This window comes from Fulvia fulva, chromosome 4 (assembly GCF_020509005.1).
Source record: "Fulvia fulva chromosome 4, complete sequence".
Lineage (NCBI taxonomy): Eukaryota > Fungi > Ascomycota > Dothideomycetes > Mycosphaerellales > Mycosphaerellaceae > Fulvia > Fulvia fulva.
This window is the reverse complement of record NC_063015.1, coordinates 5,343,718-5,362,236: the sequence shown is the minus strand read 5'-3', so window position 1 is coordinate 5,362,236 and position 18,519 is coordinate 5,343,718. Positions and strand designations below refer to the sequence as shown.

Genomic DNA, 18,519 nt, shown 5'->3' with positions numbered 1-18,519 from the left:
TGTGATGCTCTTTGCATTGTGGCTATCTAATGGAAACTCCCATCCATATCCTCATTCCACCCATCCACCGTCTACAACGACAAATTCTTACAACTAAACGCCGGCCTCGTGGTCGTCGCATAATCCGCCATAATCGCCTTAACAGCCGCATACAGCCCCGGTCCCAGCAAGAACAGACCACAGATCATGATAACAACATGCACCACCGTCATCGTCGACCGCAGTGGTCCAGCGAACAACTTCCCTTTGTACAAGTGATAGTACGCCACAGCGAAGAAGATGAAGCCGAAGAACGAGTCGAAAGCCGCACCCAGCAGTGACAAAAAGTCACCCATACTCGGGATAACCTCCGCAAACACGAAAGCGACCAGCCAGATCGCAGCCATGACACCACCCCAAACTCCCCATCCAATGACAGTATTGCTGTGTCCATGGCGGGAGTTGCCCATAATGCGGCCGTAGACGAACTTGGCGCTGACGTTGGCGTAGATGACTCCAATGACCAGGGTTGGGACGATGACGAAGGCGCAGGATGCTTTCTTGTAGGCGACGACTCCCAAAGATCCAAAGGCTGGAGCGGTGGCGTATTGACCTAGGTAGTGGAATCCTATGGCGGGCGGGACGATGAAGAGGAAGGCGGAGATGCCGGCGAGGACGGCGAGGGCTTTAGGGAAGTCTTGGGGTTTCTCCATTTCCGCGATGAAGGTGGGGAAGAGGATTTGCGGGACCCAGAGGAAGGTGATGCTAGGGAAGAGGGGTGTTAGTTGTGGTTGATGTGGATGGGGTGTGGTAAGGTGAGCTTACTTGAGGACTGCGTTCATGCAGGCAACCCAGGTGGTACCGGCTGGTGGGAAGGCGTAGGTCTTGACGAGGCCGTCTTCGGGGAAGTTTCCGTTGTAGCCGTAGTATGGAGCATCCTCAATGCCGGCGAAGACAAGGAAGAGGAGGATGGCAATGCCCATGGCTGCGGCGGAGAACATGGACATGAAGGAGACGTGCTTGAGTGTCCGGGGCAGGGACATGACGATACCGATAAGGGCTGTGATGACCGAGAAGATGACTGTACACATGGAGTGGTCGGAGAGGGTGTTGAGAACCTTGGCACCAGTCAGGACGTGGAAGCCAATGAGGAGGATGTTGTTGGCGAGGAGCATGAAGGCGGTGAAGTGATATGCGATATTGCTCTTGCCGAAAGCGTGGTAGCCAAAGTCGCAGATGTCCTTGATTCGAGGATGCTTCATGATGAACTTGTGCATGGTCATCGAGGTGACGTAGAAGAGGATGCCGGCGACGAGCATGGTGATGATGCCAGGGACCCAGCCGAGGACGGAGAGGGACCAGGATTGAGCCATGATGGCGAGGCATACTTGGTCGCCAGCGAGGAGCCAGGCAGCTTTCTGCCATGACATGGTCCGGAGCTTGATGTCATGTTGGTGGTCTTCGTGGACAAGGGCAGTGATGGTGTCTATCGAGCTGTCGTCGTAGATGGGCAGTTCAGTCGTGGGATCGATGGGAGCAACGTTGATGGCAGAGACCTTCTTCTCAAGATCTGCACCAGTGTTGTACTCGAAGGAAGCCATGGCGGAGAATGTGCCGGTGTCCAGGCTGGTATGGAATGGGTGTGATGGGCAATGCAGATGCAAGGATAGATCAAGCCTGGACTACCATCCTGTGAGGACAGTATATATCCATGGCCTCGTCGCGTATTTGCACACGACGGCAGCAAAGTTCTCGCACACACAGCTCTGGGTGCATGGCGTGCTTCGCGTGGCTTACCGCAGAACATGGTCGAAAAGGTTCTGGAGCCGGGTTGACCGAAGCTACACATCAGACCCGACCGAACGCTGCTGTTTCACTGGACTGTGCTTCAGCCCTGCCTGTTAGCTGCATATCGCCGGCATGGTCACCACGTGCTTGTGTCTCGCCCTTGTCGAGATGGTGCAGGAGACGATGCTGTGTTGGTGATGGTGTGAGATGAGATGGGGGAAGTTTTGTCGAGGGCTGGGCGCCTAGATCGCTTGTCCAAAGCAAGACCGGACCCGAGGAAGCTTGTAGGTTGGACGGCGTTAGCGCATTTACTGTTTCGGCAAGGACCCGAATTCAACACCAACACCACACAGCGCGACAGCTTCCCACAAAGCACGCAACACAGGCTCACCGGCGGGCTGCACAGAACAGCTAAATCTTTACAGCATACCAGTGTTGCAGAAAGACTGTACGACAGACATCAGGCCACCCACGTACACTCTCCCGAAGCTACCCGGCTGCATTGTGGCGAACTCCATTTGAGGCTTCATCAGTGTCTTGAGCGAGACGGCAGAGCATCATCCTGCATTTGAAACTTCCTTCTGTACAGATGGCATCCTCCGACAGCACGACTTGGCCGCCAGCCGCAGGTCTCTGCTCCCCCACGGTTCCTCGGCAAGATGCCGTCTTCCAGTCATCTGGCTCATGTCGCATCAATGCTCCGGCAGCACTCGTCTTCGAGAATGTACTCCGCATCCAAGACTACGAGAAGTGGAACTCCTTTGTCCCGGAAGCACGAATCGTGAAGCAGCAATTCAGTCGACCGGACCTCTCTCCGGACGAGCAAGCTGCTGAAGCCAGCGACTTCAGCCACATGAAGAAGGACTGCATCATGCACTTCTCCGCCGTCATGAACTCTGCCAAACCAGAGAACAAGAACCAGATCGAGCTTCTGGTGACCGACATCTCCACCCCAGACAAGCCAAGCGATTACCTTGATGCCGAAACCTTGACAGATCCTGCATACACGAGCGATCTAAGCAAATTATACCGCATCAGCTGGAAATCTCACGGTGGATTTGTGACCAAGGGCCTGAGGACTGAGCGTTTCCATGAGATCATTGTTCTTGGTGAGAATGAATGCGAGGTCAGGACTTGGGAGGTCTATGGCGCTGTACTGGCATACACTGTGAAGTGGATGTATCAGAAGACGCTCAACGAGAAGTTTCAGCTGTGGGCTGATGACTTAAAGAAGTATAGCGAGCAGCAAGCGATGGCATCCAAGCATGCCTAGCTTTGAACATCTTCTGAGTCAGGAAATGGCGCTGTTGCCACAGCCCGCAAAGGGCATTGAACTGTGCAACCTTGCGGGCGCACCCTTCTGGACAGCATCCTTGGATACTGTCGGGTTGTGCAAGATTGCAGTACAAGTTGATGGCACGTCTGCGTGGTTGTCAATAATGATTGGCAATCGGGTTTCCAGTTTCGGAAGGTCGGCTCAGATGGCTTTGTGAGTCACGCATGGGCTGCACGTCTCATTGGTCGGCACAGTGACACTGCAGTGCCTCACGATGAGTCGAAGAAGAATGAGCATACAGTCAATGTATATCTGCCACCAGACGTTGCTGTATACCACTGACCAATAGCGCACTCCCATCCACCACAGATCACTTTCTCATTCTGGCAGAACCAAGCATGGTCGGCACGACGGTACTATGCAGCACGTGCAATGCACACTTCAACGACAATGCGATTAGACGACAACATATGGGCGGAGACTGGCATGTCTACAACATGAAACGACGGATTGTCGAGCTTTCGCCATTCTCGCTCGAGCAATACCATTCTCTCGTGTCAGAAGATCATATCAAGCACGAGGCGCTAGAAACACCGGAAACGCAGCTAGAAAGTGCCGCAGACAACAACCTTGCAACGCCAGAATATCGAGGTGTCGACGAGACAGAAACTACGAATGCAGCACAATGCCTCTTTTGCTTGATCATGAGCAATTGTCTACATGACAATCTCGAGCACATGGCTACTACGCACGGCTTCCACATCCCTCGTCCGGACAAGCTCGAGACTGATGTCGAGACTTTGCTTGCGTACCTTCAGCTGGTCATCACTCAGTTTACCGCCTGCCTGTATTGTGGCCATGAGAAGCAATCCGCAGAAGCGACACGTGCTCACATGCTCGGCAAAGGGCATTGTATGATCGACCTCTCACCCGAGTCTGACTTTCGGGAGTTTTGGGAACCCATCGAAGGTGACACCTCGACTCAGCAAATGCTATCAGAGACAGAAATGCGTACAGCTGCAGGCACCATAGTCACGAGCAGGCAGCATCAGCAGTCTGGACTCTTCGAACGAGCTCGGAGCCGCACATCGCAAGATGTCGCTATCGTACAATCGACTTCGCAAACTGCAGCACAAGGCGAGCGACCTGAGCAGAGCACTTCAACATCGACCAGCAGATCTCTAGCCCTTCGCGATCAGATGGGCATCGGAGGCCTATCTGACACCCAGAGACGAGGACTCGCCGTCGTCCAGAACAAGATGATGGCTCGCGAGCAACGGTCACGAAATGAGGCACGATGGGTCCTGGAGAAGTTCGGTAACAAGACGAAACAGAAGCACTTCAAAGTAAGTCGCTCTGGCATACACAGCGCTATGCAAGTATGTTGATTGGCCTCCCAGCCCGACGTTCCTGGGAGAAAGAATGGATGAATAATTACCCGCGTCGTGCGTGACTAGGTCCTGGTCTCTGGGAAACTCCAAGATGGCATCGGACTCCTGTCCGCAACGACTGGCGTCCTTGATTCCGGAATGGCCGTTCATGCCCACATTTGTAGGATAAACCACCTGTTCTGCCACGAGACATCCCGGGCCATAGTGTCGGCAAGTGGTTGCCGTGGACGACTCCGGAGCACACACAATTTCACCGCTCGAGCACGCCATCGACTCTTGCGGCACGATACTCAACCCTCACCATTTGTGTATATGCTTGATGCGCTCATGATTTCGTGCTCAGGCTCGCCAGACATCTTGATAAGGCCATGATAGGTCGAAACGGGTGGACCGGCGATGCGACACGAAGCGGGATGCCGGCGGATGCACGATACTGCGTCCTCTACCTCCTCTAACGGCAGATCGATATCCACGAGGCCCTGGATTATGGGTACTCCCGCGTAGCTTTGCTCTCGAGAAGAAGCAATTCGTGCTCGAATGCTCGAATGCGTGGCTGTAATGGCGTGCTGACCCATTGCGAGTCGAGACAGTGGCAAGCGACACTTCTCGGAATCGTTGAGGTGCCATCGGAAGGTTGGGCCTTGGCTGCTGCCGAGATATATAGAGCCATTGCCCAGTGTCTCGGTCTCTTCGATCTGAAAGCTTATCCATAGTCCTTGTGCACAAGCAAAACACCAGATCTTATCAGCTAGGCAGTAGCATATATGTGCCATGGCGGACGAGAAACATCCAGAAGAGCATCTTCGCTCGCTGCATCCAGACGACAATCCTCCCAGGCGAACCTCAGCTATTGATACGATCGCTGCTGGCTTTGCGACCGCCAATATCTTGAAAACGCCACCGGTCATCGAACAAGGGCACAACATCCATGGAGACAGCACCACGTTCGCATCTGCAGGTCTTGACACTTACTACAAACCTAGCGACCAATGGGAAGGTCTTCATCGTTATGATCCGGAATACACATGGGAACCGTCTGAAGAGCGTAGAATCATTCGAAGGGTTCGCCCTCTAATACCACACCAGTCGTCGTGACTTGTGTCCTGACTTTTTGTTTAGATTGACTGGAGGATATGCACATTCGCCTGTCTCATGTTCTTCGCTTTGCAGCTGGACCGTGGTAACATCAACCAGGCCCTGTCGGACAACATGCTCAAGGACCTTGGCCTGACTACGAACGACTACAACAACGGCATGACCATATTTTACTGCAATTTCCTCTTCGCCGAGCTGCCTCCACAGATGATCTCGAAGAAACTCGGGTCAGATCGATGGATTCCGGTGCAAATGGTGAGCTGGTCAGTGGTTGCGAGCATGCAAGCATTCCTCAACGGCAAGACGTTCTTCTTCATCACGCGTTTCCTGCTGGGCCTCATCGAAGGCGGTTTCATTCCAGACGTCATTCTCTACCTCAGCTACTACTACAAGAGTTCCGAGCTGCCCAGACGATTGAGCTTCTTTTGGGTTGCCTACCAGTCTACGAACATTTTATCAGCGTTCCTGGCTTATGGCATTTTGCGTCTTCGGAGACACAACGGCTTGCCTGGCTGGGCGTGGTTGTTCGCGCTGGAGGGCATGCTGACTGGCCTGCTCGGGATTCTCGCATGGTTCTACCTGCCGGCAAGTCCTTACACCACGGCTAGCTGGTTCCGAGGCAAGAATGGTTGGTTCTCGAAAGAGGAAGAGAAGATTATTGCCAACCGCATCATTCGTGATGACCCTTCGAAGGGAGATATGCACAATCGCCAAGGTCTGGGGCTGCATCAGCTCTGGGAGTATCTAGCTGACTGGCATATGTGGCCGATGTATATCCTGGGTTTAACATGGACGGTCCCGAATGTAAGCCCGGTGTACTGCTGCTTTCTTGCTAGAGCACCCACTGATTATGTATGACAGACTCCTCCTACTGCCTACCTCCCGCTTAACCTCAAGGCGCTCGGCTTCGGAACCTTCGAAACCAATCTACTCACCATACCAGCATACGTCCTCTTCATCCTCCAGCTCCTCTTCTAGACCTGACTTTCCGAAAAGATCAACCAGCGCTACCTCATCGGCGCCATCGGTCAACTGTGGTCTCTACTCGTCCTCATCGCACACACAGTAGAGCCTGCCAACGTCTCCCACTGGGCACGATGGGCGCAAGGAACTTTGCTAGTCGGCTATCCCTACATCCACGCCATGATGGTCGCCATCACAAGCCGTAACGCGGGCAGTGTCAGGACACGGACTGTCGCATCAGCACTGTACAACATGTCGGTGCAGTTGTCGAATATCATATCTTCGCAAATCTATCGCGAAAATGATAAGCCGCTCTATCGGACGGGGAATAAGGTTCTGCTGGCTGTGCTTGCGTACAATGTGATAGTATTCATTGCCACGAAGCTGTTTTACGTGCACACCAATAGGTGTGTCATGGTCTTTTGGCCGTTGAGGGAACATCAGCTAACGCCTATTTGCAGGAAGCGTGATGAGATCTGGAGCGCTATGAACACAGAGGAGAAAGAGGAGTATCTGAGGACGACGAGGGATCAAGTTCATAAGAGGTTGGACTTTCGGTTTGCTCATTGAGAACATGTAGAGACAAGAGTGGAGGCTACTTCGCGCTTCGCATATCAGTCATCGGATCACGACAGACAGCAACATGCTTATAACTCGCACCTCACTATTCAGCGCCAACAACATCAAGATCACGGACACAGCGAGTTCGAGTGCCTCGGCCAGAACACTTAGAGCAGCATGAGCTCTATCTTCGAGGATATTTCCATCCTGCTTGGCATCTACATCAAAGGCGAATGTTCCTGGACATCAGATTCTTCTCTTAGTCATCGACCATTCCAACGATCGGGTACTGCTGTATCTCCCCGGGGCACTTGTTATAACACTGCAGTGGCTCGGGCATCGAAATGCAGAACACCAACAGACCAAACCACTTCACGATACAGCGGCCTCACCACCTAAACAGCCTCTCGTAAGTACCTTTCATCCAACACCACCACCATACACGGCATATATGTACAACATGATCCTCTCAACCAAGATCGGAGCACCTCCATACAACAGGTAAGGCTCGGACCCACCCGCCTACCGGAACCTGAACTCTTGATCCAAAATGGCCAGACTGCTTTCGTCCCGACTTTGGCCCGTGTTAACGTCGACCACTGCAGGAACTGACGACTCAAGCTTCAGCACTATGCCAAGCTCGGCCAAACAAAGCAACGCTAGCCAAACGACATTTGGAAGAATAGATTATTGGCATACTTGATTGACATCATGTTCAATAATTCTGTTCATCCGGCGCAGCCGTGTTGGTACGAATTCACGACTTGAAGAAGTGGGTATTTCCTGACTTCACCTCCTCCTCTCCCCCCATCCTCTAAACACCCTTATCGACCACAGCATCATCATGCGCCCCTACCACCCCCTCCTTCTCGCCTCCACGGCATACGCACAATAACCTCCTCCTCCTCCCTCCTCCCCTCCTCCCCAGGCGGCGCCCTCCCCGCCAACATCCAAGCCCCCAGCACCTCCGGCTTCACCAACGCCACCATCCACCCCGCCCGCGGCGGCCTCGCCGTCTGCGTCTCCGGCATAGTCTCCGTCAGCGCCAGTACATCCAAGAACGTCAAATTCAACCTCGACATCCCCAAGAACCAGTCGCAAGTTACGGAGATGTTTGTAAGCATGATTACATCCGGGAGCACGATTGCGAAGGAGATCATGGGTGGCATGCAGAGTGTTAATGGGACGTTTGAGATTGGGGCGACGTTGTGTATGCCCGGAGGGAATGATACTGCCCCGGAGCAGGTGCAGATTTTGACGCATGGGGTTGGGTTTGATCGGTATTATTGGGTACGTCAGCATCATCAACTTCCATAACCATTCCAAAACTCGTGTCATACATGTACTTAGGAATGTTTATTCGGACTTCGCACCAGGCTACAGCTACGTCGACGTAGCCGCCCAATACAACCACGCGACCTTCTACGACCGTCTAGGCGTCGGCAAATCCGCCAAACCAGACCCCATCAACACCGTGCAATCACCCCTCGAGGCCGAAATCGCCAACTCCCTCGCCAAATCGCTCCGCCAGGGCGCTTTCAGCGGTATCGCATTCAAGAAGGTCATTGGTGCCGGTCACTCGTTCGGCAGTATCATTACCCAAGCCATCACAGCGCAGTACCCAGCAACTCTCGATGCTGCAATCTTGACGGGTTTCTCGACGAATAGCACTGGAATGCCGCCGTTTTTGCAGGGCTTGAATTTGGCCATTGCGTCGCAGAATAGCCCATACAGGTTTGCGGATCTGAATAATGGTTACATCGTCTCGTCATCGGCCATTCCGAACCAAATCGAATTCTTCCGCGCGCCAGGTTTCGATCCGGCGATCTTGTACCAGGCTGAGGCGCAGAAGGGGACTGTTACGCTCGGTGAGCTACTCACCACATCGGCAGTGATGGCACCAGCGATGAACTGGACCAAGCCTGTGGCTGTCGTTAACGGTGCTGAGGACCTGCCATTCTGTCTTGGAAACTGCTCGTACCCGACCAACAAGGCGCAGGCGGTGTTCGCGATGCTGTACCCTGCGACGAATACGACTGGAGCCTATTTGAGTGAGGTTGCAGGACATGGGTTGAATCTGCATTATTCGGCTGTTGAGGCATATCATTATATCCAGGACTTCATCGGCAAGAATGTGAGGTAGGAGAAGGGAGGGACACAGGGATATACATTATAGATTCCAGAGATTATGTAGATAATGTCGAATGTGTAGGTTGGAGAGTCTGTCTGTCCGCTTTTATCGCCTTCTCATCGTTTCAGGGGTGTGTCATGGGTTGATAGACAGGTTGTGGCGCGGGTAGTGGCTGCGGTGCTTGTGCGGTTCCGTATGGCGGTGCGAGTACGCCCGATGGCTGTGGAGCGTAGACCATCTCCGGCGGTTGCTGTGCATAGGGTACTGCCGAGACGTAAGGCAATGCTCCGACTGGCGTTGTGGGCGCGCGTCTGTTGAGCTCCGTGTCCATCTGTGCCATGGCACAGGGCTGAGGCACACTGTCAGTTCAAACGCTCTCACAGCCTCGGACGGGAAAGGCACCAACCTCGCAGTAAAAAGCCACGCAACAATCTGCACATCCATTTCCCCGGATATTGAGCTCATCTCTTGCATCGCTTCTTTGCATCATGGTGAGAATGAATTTTAGTGGTCCCAATATGGTGCCCGTCAGACAATACACCAGGCAAGGTCCGTTGAAAGTCTTGACGTGGCCGTGGTGAACGTCGGGGTATTCTTCGAGGCGCGCGTAGTTCTTTCCGTGCATGTAACAGGGGCAGAAGTGGATGACAAGCTGGACGGTCTGTCAGCGCGAACGAAAAGAGGTGGTGTTGTAGTGGGTCACTGACGCAGGACGAGCAGGTTCCGCCGCAGCAGCAGGCACAGAAGTGCTTCTGCCATTCTCCTGGGGCTGTAGACATGGTTGTAGATGGCTTGTTGTTATGCTGTATGATTAATGCCGAGAGTGTGGTGGAGATAGCTGGTCGTTGTGCCAATGGGTGGTGTGGAATATGGTTGTGAGATGGCGATGGCATTGAGACTGGATCGCCATCTACCCATCTCCGGGAGGTGAAGACAAGACAGCAGCGAGCCATCACAGTTGCCTGAGCAGCAACGATCTCTGAGCGTAGCAGGCATGATTGTGATGATGAGGAAGGTGAAAGCTGAGTGTTGATGATTGCATGTGGTGTTGTTTGAAGGGAAGGAAGAGACGTGTCCCAGGCGCGTGGATCTGGATCCGGGGGAAGCTGTGAGCCTGTCAGATCGGCCGGAAGCTTCGCACAGACATATGTCTTGCGCCGGCAGCAACGTGTAACATCAACAGCTCCCTGGAAGGTCGCTCTGGACTGACACTCGCTCCGTAGGTAAAAGGTCTTGAGTAATCTTGCGCGAATCCGACATTATCAATGCTTTTGTATTTCAAGATGGTACTTTGATCATCGTGAACGTGGAATCCAGAAACGATCATGACGAAACTGGGTCATTGGTGTGGCGTTGGCAATGACCTCGAAATGATGTTCAGTAGCCGCAGATACCACTGACAGTCTCGGATGTAGTTGCCGAAGCCGATCAGATTCCTACGTCGATGTCGACGATGGTCCAGTGGTTTACCTAGCACACGCACACTACCTCAACACTCGCTGCCTAAGGCATCATGAAATCCGTCAGTTGCCGACGGTCGGCTCACGCTGCACCGAGAAGGAACAACAAGAGCAGAGACGACAGGATCCAGAAACAACATGCATACACAACTCCATCTTCACCTCATCATCCTACTTTGCACATCCTCACTCAGACACGACATGAATCGAAGCAAGATGCGTCGCACAAAGGATGATGTCCGACCTTGTGCCAATGGGACAGCAACCTCACTCTCAATGCGAAGATCAGTACATAAGAGAGGGAGACACCTCATGAGCCGCCAGCCACCAATACGTAATGGCATCTCGGAGCTCGACCGCTGCTCGACGTGAACGAGCGTAACACGCCTGCGAAAGAGAGCTCTACACCATTATGGATTGGGTGAAAGAGGCGGTCGCATCATGCTGCGTTGCTTGTGCCGCAGGTCTTTCGGCCGAGCGTCAACTGCGCGGAGTTAGCTGAGCGGTCACCGCTATTGTCGTCCAGCGCTTGTCATTCTGAGCCAGGACATGATGTCTCCGAGGGAGCGACTTGGCGGCAAAGGACTCAGCTTCCACTGCGAGAATATGGCATGTCGCTGCTATACCGTCAGCGGTGGAAGCCAGCATCTCCAAGTCGTCTGCCCACGCGTCTTCACACACGACGACAACGACACCTCTCAAGAGCACCAGGAAGCCCTGCCCTACGCAAAATTATGGTCAACGTGCTGCAGGTGGTCACGCCATCCCACTGTCGAAGCAGTTGCAAGAACGAATTCGGACATCACACTCTCATGCCGACTCCATCAAGCCTGCGACAAGCCGAAACTCTCGACACCATCGGCACCATGTTGAGGTGTCGCTGAGACATGGTGACAGCGACATGACGAGCAGCGCAATCACGATTCGCGCGACTCTGCTGTTTTGGCTTCATCCATCTCCACAATACTCCATCAGACTGGAGACTCCGACGCTCCGAACCAGCTGCGGCACTGGACAAGCTTTTCTCAACTTTGACTTCGCCAAGGATCTCCGCGGCTTGTCAGTGCTTCGATGCGGCATTTTCGGCCATGATTGGAACAACGAGCCACGACTGAACTGTGACACGCACCGTCAACACACCAGCAATGCTCTGACCCCCTGACAGCCGCGTAATGCACCAATCTGCGGTCTGCAATGCAGGGTGCCAAGCGTGATCTGCCGGGCCGAACCTTACTGCTCCTTCGTGGGCACCATACGCAATACCGTAGCTTGTCGCGCGCTCTGAGGAGGGTTGTGCTGGTGTGCGAACTGTCGGCCCGCCACTGGCCTCTTTTGCTTGGAGAAAGGTAAGTGCTACTCATGCCTCTCGACGCTCTCTCTTCTCGAAATCACGCACTTTCATCATACATGTAACCTGGCAAAGATATCGCTCACAATGGGGAACTGGAGCTGGAACTTTAACCCACCTGCGCTAAGCGCCGTTGATTCCACGGCATCAACAGACTCTGCGAGTTGGAAGACGGAACGCTCGCCCTCCTCGTACACCCTCCCCGGATCAGTCGGTTCGACTGCACACACAAGGACGATCCATGTGCCAATAGATGTCACCAATGCTCTGCAGTCGAAGGGCCTATATGCTGATCAGCAAGGTATCGTTCGCTGGAGGCACGATAGCATCCAGTCAGTGCATCCGCGAAGATGGCCATTGATCCGGAAGATATACGACTCTGCTGTTATCTGCTTCATGGAGTTCGTCATGACGCTGATCAGCAATGCCGGTACTTCGATTGCACCTGAAGCGAAAGACCATCTAGGCATCAGCAACGAGCTGGCGCTTTTCTGCTTCACCACGCTCTACTTGCTAGGCGATGCACTTGGTGGTCTCCTGTTCCCGCCTCTGGCGGAGTCCTTTGGTGGTAGGACCCTGTATGTGTCTGCTACCATTGGATTCAGTGCAGCATGCCTTATCCTCGGAGCATGTCCCAACCTGCCGGTGATCATCGTCACCCGCTTCATCATGGGATTCCTATCTGCCATGCCAGGAGTATGTGTACCCAGACTGAACTCGCCAAAATCGACTGACTGATCATCTGTAGGTCGTCGGCGCCGGTAGCATCGAGAACATGTGGGACACCAAAGCCCGAGTCTGGCTCATCCACATATGGATCTGCTCAGCGGTTCTCGGTCTAGCTGTCGCGCCTCCCATCACCACGATCGTCAACGAGTCCCATCTTGGCTGGCATTGGAACTTCTACATCGCCGCTGCAGTCACGGCAGGTATTGCTGTCCTGTGTCTTGGCATTGAAGAGTCTCGACCATCACAACTGCTGAGGCAACAGGTCAAGGACATCAAACACAAGACCAGTTTTCAAAGGCTGTCACTGGATGATAGCGACACTCCACCCGACTTCAGGACTTTCGTGCGGACATCCCTCACACTCCCGATACGACTCTTCTTCACAGAGCCCATCGTGTTTCTCACGGCTATTATGGGAGCGACCGTCTACGGCGTTATATACCTCTTCTCAGCCGCACTCCCGGATGTCTACGTCCGACAATACGGCTTCTCAACGCTGCAGTCCTCGCTCGTATCTCTCTCCATCGGCGTCGGCGTGGCCTTTACATTCCTCCCCAGAATATATGACATCCGCGTCGCATGCCGAAAGAGTGCTCACGCGATTCAACCAGAGGATAAACTCATGGGTTTCTTCATCGCCGCTCCGGTCCTTGCCATTGGACTTTGGTGGTTCGCGCTGACGGTTCCGCCACTCATTCATGGCGTTTTACCCTGGGCTTCTATAGCGAGTCTGGTGCTGTTCGGATATGCGGTCGTGGAATTCGATAATGTTCTCTCGGGATATCTCTGCGATACGTATGCGAGCCACGCAGCTAGTGCGATTTCGCCGATGAGTTTCCTGAGGGCGATCCTGAGTGGTGTGTTCCCGCTCTTTGGGAGTCAGATGTTTAGGAATTTGGGGGCGAATTATGCTATGTAAGTTAGTCCTTTCATGATCATGGTGGAGACTTTGCTGACGATTTTGGTAGGTTCATCCTCGCAGGCATAGCGACGATCTTCTGTGTTGTGGCTGTGCTGTTTAGAATGTATGGCAAGAGGATTCGAGAGAGCAGTCCGATGGCGGAGAAGACACGGAATGCCAATGCTGAGGTGCATGTACATGTGCCGATGGCTGGCGTTTGAGAGGGCAATGGCGCTTTGCGTGCTTGGCCTACTCACGACCATTTGGCCTGGTATTACAAGGCCCGAGTGTTGGCGTCCGCAAGCAGAGGCAGGACATCTTCAAAGCGACGATGCCGGGAAGCCCTGCGACCAAGCAGAGCGATACCGCAGCTCGTTGTCGCCAATGGGCATACCTTGGTTCCACTGGTCGTGTCAAGGCCCAAGACGCCGATCTGAGCAACCGAGATGCTGCAACGAACCGGAACATCCAGTGTAGCAGTCCGCACGATTCCCAACAGGTTGAATACGCGGCCGCTGTAGCGATATGCCACGCCCGGCATGCCTTATCCGCACTACGCCACCGTCGGCCGCCATGTCCGCACTGGCTGACATAGCGCTGGGCTCGTGAACGATCAAATACGTTCCTTGGCGCCGCGAAGTCCCTTGGAGGACAAGACGCGGAGAGGAGGATATTGGGGCCTTGTGCCATGCTCGAATGCCGGTATGAGTCAGGTACATGACGGGATCGTGCGGCCACTTTGAGTCGTGATAGCTCTTCTCGGTGTAAGAGCAGGATGTGTCGCTGATGGACAGATGGAAAAGTTTATTATATTATTACAATAAGTTATTTGAAAAGTTGACCGCCCAAATGCAGCGAGCGGAGCGTCTACAGCTTCACCGTTATCACACGGCACCATATGACCATCCAGCTCTCACCCCAGCATCATGCACACTACCATTGCGACAGCATCTACACAAACTCCGCGACCCTCTGCTCACTCCACTCCCAAAACTTTCCCGCCACCCCACTCCCCCCTTCACTCTCCGCCATACTCGCCTTGACCAAATCTTTCCTGATCGTCCCAAACCGCCCCCACGGAATAATCCACTTCCCGCCCTCCAAACTCGCCATCTTAATATCCCCCGACAGCCCCGCATAAAGCTCCGTATACGCCCCCTTCACCGGCGGATGCAGGAGACACTTCTTGAAAACCCAATTAATCGCTTTCGGCACATGGCGGCCGAGGTCGGAGTCGAGGTTTCCGGGGTTTAGGGAGACGGAGAGGATTCCGTCGGAGCCGTAGCGGCGGGCGTATTCGTGGGCGTAGAGGTAGTCGCCGGCTTTGCTGATGCCGTAGAGGCGCCAGACGGGGACTTTGCCGGTGAGGTCGTCGAGGCGGTCGAGGGGGACGCCGCCGGGGTTGTGAGACATGACTTCGGCTGCGGAGGAGGAGACCCAGATGACGCGGACGGAGTTGGGGGCTTCGGTTTTTGCGGTGGAGGCGAGGAGGGGCGTGAGGAGGCGTGTGAACATGTAGGGGCCTAGACAGTTGGTTGCTAATTGTAGTTCGTGGCCTTGGGCGGATTTGCTACCCGCTGGGGGCATGGCGACTGCGGCATTGTTGAAGAGGACGTGGAGTTTTGATTCTTGGGATAGGAAGGTCTCCGCGGCGGTTTTGACGGTGGACAGGTCTGAGAGGTCGAGGTGGAGGAAGGTTAGTTTGCCCTTGGAATCGGGGGAGGTGGTCTTGATGGAGGAGATTGCGGAGAGGGCTTTTTCTTGTGAGCGAGCGGCGATGTAGACGGTGGCGTTTTTGGAGTACAGGAGTCGTGAGAGTTCTTTGCCGACGCCTGTGTTGGAGCCGGTGACGATGTAGACTTTGCCTGCGAGGTCGCCGAGGTTTTTCTCTGTCAGGTCTGGTTTGGGAGGGAACAGTTGGCTGAATGTGTTGCCCATGTTTGAAGTTTGCACCCGCAAGCCCTGGGAGGACGGCGCAAGGGGCGGAGTCAGGTCCGGAGGATGTCTCTTGACGTCGCTGTACCGTGGGACGGCGGCGCTGTTGTTCCGATCTTGCGTGCCGGGCGGAGGGAGCAGAGTAGGTCTGGCAGAGATCACGGGATGCCTTGAGTACAGTTGTTTGATATTCTCCTGGTGTGACCACTGCCGCCGCAATGCTTGTCGCGAGGTGGCGGTGTAGGCAGCGGGCTCTCGGGCCAGGCTGAGATTTGCTTGTCAGTGGCTGATGCGCTGTATGTCGTCTGGTCCCGCTACGCTCGAACAATGCGCTGTGTACAGAATGTCGAAGCGTGTCGCACGTAGATACTACTCATGATGGTGTACACGTGTAACAGAATATCCTCCATACCGGATTGAAATATTCTCGACCGAGGGACCGTTTCAGGGCTGCGAGACATGCTCGTCGTGGCCGAGCGGGAGCGGAAAGTTACTCGGGTTTCTCGTCTTCCGTAATCAGAAAGAGCCGTGCAGGGCAAGTTTAGACGGAGGGAAGAGATGCTGTTCGTGAGAGGTAGCGTTATGCATTGCTGCTGCAGTACTAGAGTACATCTGTTGCGTGGTCGTGCGCGTGATCGTGCTCGACCCGAAAAGACACAGGCTTATGGTCTCCATCTGAAAGCCGGATGCTTCCAGTCAAGATCCTCAATCTGCTTCTGCTCCAGCCCAGCAAGCTCTGCATCGACATCTCTGCTGTGGCGCTTCTTGTTATCGAACTTCATCCAGAACAATAACGCAATTGAAAGAAGCAAGATCGTGCTCGACGTCGCAAGATTCAGGCCATTGCCAATCGGAAAATTTGGTGCATCAGTTGGCAGGAATGACCATGTGGAGATCAGCCCTCCAATGTTGCCCAGCATAACGTTTGTGCCGATCGCTGAAGATCTTGCTGTATCCGAGACCACATTCGCCGAAACTTGCGCATTGCAAAGCGCACCGTATGAGAAGGCGCCGACTGCGATGATGAAGGTTGCACCGTACCGCGCTTGTGTGTCTGTGACTTCAGTCGCAAGGAACATGATGTAGCCAATCATCATCAATGGTGCAGAGGCAACAAAGTAGATTGAGCGGCGGTCGGTTTTGGTGCTGAGGTACGGGATGACCAGAGTCGCAACGGCACCGACGACGTAGGGTGGCACAGTGCGCAGTTGTTGGCCAACCACAGTTTGATTCGGGTAGATGGTCCTGACGATGGTTGGCGCAAAGAATGCCAGGCCTTGGACAGTGACGTTGTCCAGCAAGAAGACGAAAGAGGTCGACAGCGTGACGGGATTGAAAATGCCAGAGAGCAGCTTCTTCATGTCAATCTTGTCGAGGACAGCAGTGGTGCCAACTCGCTCGGACTTGATGCGAGCAATGGCCAACTCCTTCTCTTCAGCCGACAGCCATCGAGCAGTCTCCGGTCGGTCTGTGAGTGTGATGAAGGCAATGAGTGAGATGCCGATTGTGATGATGCCCTCGATGCCGAACTGTGAGACTGTCAGCTTGAACGATATACCAATCATTCTGTGCAATGACTCACGATCATGCGCCAGCTGTGCAAGCTGCCAAAATGTGGTAGCTTCAAGATGCCAGACGCGAGAAGACCACCGAAAGCACCAGCCAGAGGTGCCATAACGATGTACAACGACAGGCGGAAGGCCAGCTCGCTGCGTCGGTACCAACGGCTCATGTAGTAAGCAATACCTGGAAGCATACCAGCTTCGAAGAGTCCTAGCAGGAAACGCACTCCACTAACTTGAGCCATGTTGTTGACGAAGCCGCATGCCACAGACATGACGCCGAAGCCTAGAGAAGTGGCCGGGATGAACCAGCCTGGTCCAACGTACTTGCAAAGGACGTTGCATGGAATCTCGAAGATGATGTAGCTGATGTAGAAGACTGATAGAACGGCGTTGTAGTCGTAGCCGGTGAGCTTCAGATCCTTCTCGAGGCCGGCCAGTCTGGCGTTTCCGATGTTGGCGCGGTCGATGAAGCAGAAGAGATAGAGGAGGGCGACGGTGGGGACAATGTACAAGTCGATCTTGCGCCTCAGTCTTGCCTCTGCCTTTGGATCGAAGTCCACGAGCGCATGGCCGTATCTGGGAGCTGTCAGCCTGCGGTATTGCATGAAGCTGCGCACGTCTCATACTGATCAGTGGCGACATGGCCTCGCTCTGCTGCTTCATGGACGTTTTCGAAGATCTGCTTATGTTCTGCTCCGACACCATTGGCCTTCTCACTCTCCAAGCCGTGCTGCACTGGTACCGCTGGCGTACCAAGCGCCATCGCGTCGGGCTGTCCTGGCCAACCCTTGAGTGTTTGGTGAAGAAGTTCTGGGGAAGAATCTGGGCAAGATTGGCGTCAGATATGGCGATATGGGGTGATGGTGAGATGGAATGTTATGGGATGAGCCTGGAAAGAGTGCCGTCTAAATGTGCCAGCAGCGTTTGAGACAAACGTGATCCCTGCCGGGCACTCTACCGTCTGCAGATGTCCGAGCAGGCCGATGGATGCGGACTTTTGGCGACTGGTGCAGCAAGGAGGGGTAGGGTGCACTTGGCAGGCGTGTTGTTCGCGTGAAACAGCAGCGAAGTCTTCTTGGCTCGCATGGCCAAGACAAGCGTCAGGATATTGTGCGTCTCCCATTCGCGTAGAGGGAAGCGGTCGCATGGCAGCGGCGCGTGGAAAGCTTGTGCAGCACGCGGCAATATCGTGGGAGTTCCAAACGGCAAGGAAGCTGCAGCTACGCGTGCTCTGGAACATGCATGGATGCACGCATCCGAGTGTGACAGGATCTACGCAGACCTCAGCTCGGTCGGGGGTGTAGATATGGTGGCCGGGAAGGGCCAGACGGGGACGATAAGAGGATCAAGGTGCCTGTTTGTTGCTGAGAAGAGATCGGGATAGAGTGCGAGGAAGG

At 54.2% G+C, this 18,519-nt stretch overlaps 10 protein-coding genes across 10 annotated transcripts; 6 read left to right on the top strand and 4 right to left on the bottom strand.

Moving 5' to 3' along the window:
• Positions 1 to 71: 71 nt before the first annotated feature.
• Positions 72 to 1,580, bottom strand: CLAFUR5_05192 (N amino acid transport system protein; the record flags this gene model as incomplete). Its single annotated transcript, XM_047904340.1, has 2 exons — positions 72 to 744; positions 805 to 1,580. The coding sequence occupies 2 exons, from the start codon at positions 1,578 to 1,580 to the stop codon at positions 72 to 74; spliced, it is 1,449 nt and encodes a 482-aa protein (XP_047761297.1).
• A 776-nt stretch (positions 1,581 to 2,356) lies between these two features.
• On the top strand, positions 2,357 to 3,040 carry CLAFUR5_05191 (uncharacterized protein; the record flags this gene model as incomplete). Its single annotated transcript, XM_047904339.1, has 1 exon — positions 2,357 to 3,040. The coding sequence occupies one exon, from the start codon at positions 2,357 to 2,359 to the stop codon at positions 3,038 to 3,040; it is 684 nt and encodes a 227-aa protein (XP_047761298.1).
• A 401-nt stretch (positions 3,041 to 3,441) lies between these two features.
• CLAFUR5_05190 (Core trichothecene cluster (CTC) protein 15) lies at positions 3,442 to 4,473 on the top strand (the record flags this gene model as incomplete). Its single annotated transcript, XM_047904338.1, has 2 exons — positions 3,442 to 4,389; positions 4,444 to 4,473. 2 exons carry the CDS (start codon positions 3,442 to 3,444, stop codon positions 4,471 to 4,473), a joined length of 978 nt encoding a protein of 325 aa, XP_047761299.1.
• A 1,113-nt stretch (positions 4,474 to 5,586) lies between these two features.
• Positions 5,587 to 6,507, top strand: CLAFUR5_05189 (uncharacterized protein; the record flags this gene model as incomplete). The annotated part of the gene is made up of 2 exons (XM_047904337.1): positions 5,587 to 6,333; positions 6,391 to 6,507. The coding sequence occupies 2 exons, from the start codon at positions 5,587 to 5,589 to the stop codon at positions 6,505 to 6,507; spliced, it is 864 nt and encodes a 287-aa protein (XP_047760605.1).
• A 165-nt stretch (positions 6,508 to 6,672) lies between these two features.
• On the top strand, positions 6,673 to 7,062 carry CLAFUR5_05188 (uncharacterized protein; the record flags this gene model as incomplete). Its single annotated transcript, XM_047904336.1, has 2 exons — positions 6,673 to 6,899; positions 6,954 to 7,062. 2 exons carry the CDS (start codon positions 6,673 to 6,675, stop codon positions 7,060 to 7,062), a joined length of 336 nt encoding a protein of 111 aa, XP_047760604.1.
• Positions 7,063 to 8,163: 1,101 nt separating this feature from the next.
• Positions 8,164 to 9,196, top strand: CLAFUR5_05187 (uncharacterized protein; the record flags this gene model as incomplete). Its single annotated transcript, XM_047904335.1, has 2 exons — positions 8,164 to 8,333; positions 8,404 to 9,196. 2 exons carry the CDS (start codon positions 8,164 to 8,166, stop codon positions 9,194 to 9,196), a joined length of 963 nt encoding a protein of 320 aa, XP_047760609.1.
• Positions 9,197 to 9,308: 112 nt separating this feature from the next.
• CLAFUR5_05186 (uncharacterized protein) lies at positions 9,309 to 10,137 on the bottom strand (the record flags this gene model as incomplete). Its single annotated transcript, XM_047904334.1, has 3 exons — positions 9,309 to 9,533; positions 9,591 to 9,836; positions 9,892 to 10,137. 3 exons carry the CDS (start codon positions 10,135 to 10,137, stop codon positions 9,309 to 9,311), a joined length of 717 nt encoding a protein of 238 aa, XP_047760608.1.
• Positions 10,138 to 12,079: 1,942 nt separating this feature from the next.
• On the top strand, positions 12,080 to 13,843 carry CLAFUR5_05185 (uncharacterized protein; the record flags this gene model as incomplete). The annotated part of the gene is made up of 3 exons (XM_047904333.1): positions 12,080 to 12,688; positions 12,741 to 13,636; positions 13,690 to 13,843. 3 exons carry the CDS (start codon positions 12,080 to 12,082, stop codon positions 13,841 to 13,843), a joined length of 1,659 nt encoding a protein of 552 aa, XP_047760607.1.
• A 730-nt stretch (positions 13,844 to 14,573) lies between these two features.
• On the bottom strand, positions 14,574 to 15,560 carry CLAFUR5_05184 (Short-chain dehydrogenase/reductase; the record flags this gene model as incomplete). The annotated part of the gene is made up of 1 exon (XM_047904332.1): positions 14,574 to 15,560. The coding sequence occupies one exon, from the start codon at positions 15,558 to 15,560 to the stop codon at positions 14,574 to 14,576; it is 987 nt and encodes a 328-aa protein (XP_047760606.1).
• Positions 15,561 to 16,219: 659 nt separating this feature from the next.
• On the bottom strand, positions 16,220 to 17,885 carry CLAFUR5_05183 (uncharacterized protein; the record flags this gene model as incomplete). Its single annotated transcript, XM_047904331.1, has 3 exons — positions 16,220 to 17,086; positions 17,140 to 17,698; positions 17,749 to 17,885. 3 exons carry the CDS (start codon positions 17,883 to 17,885, stop codon positions 16,220 to 16,222), a joined length of 1,563 nt encoding a protein of 520 aa, XP_047760613.1.
• Between the last annotated feature and the right edge of the window lie 634 nt (positions 17,886 to 18,519).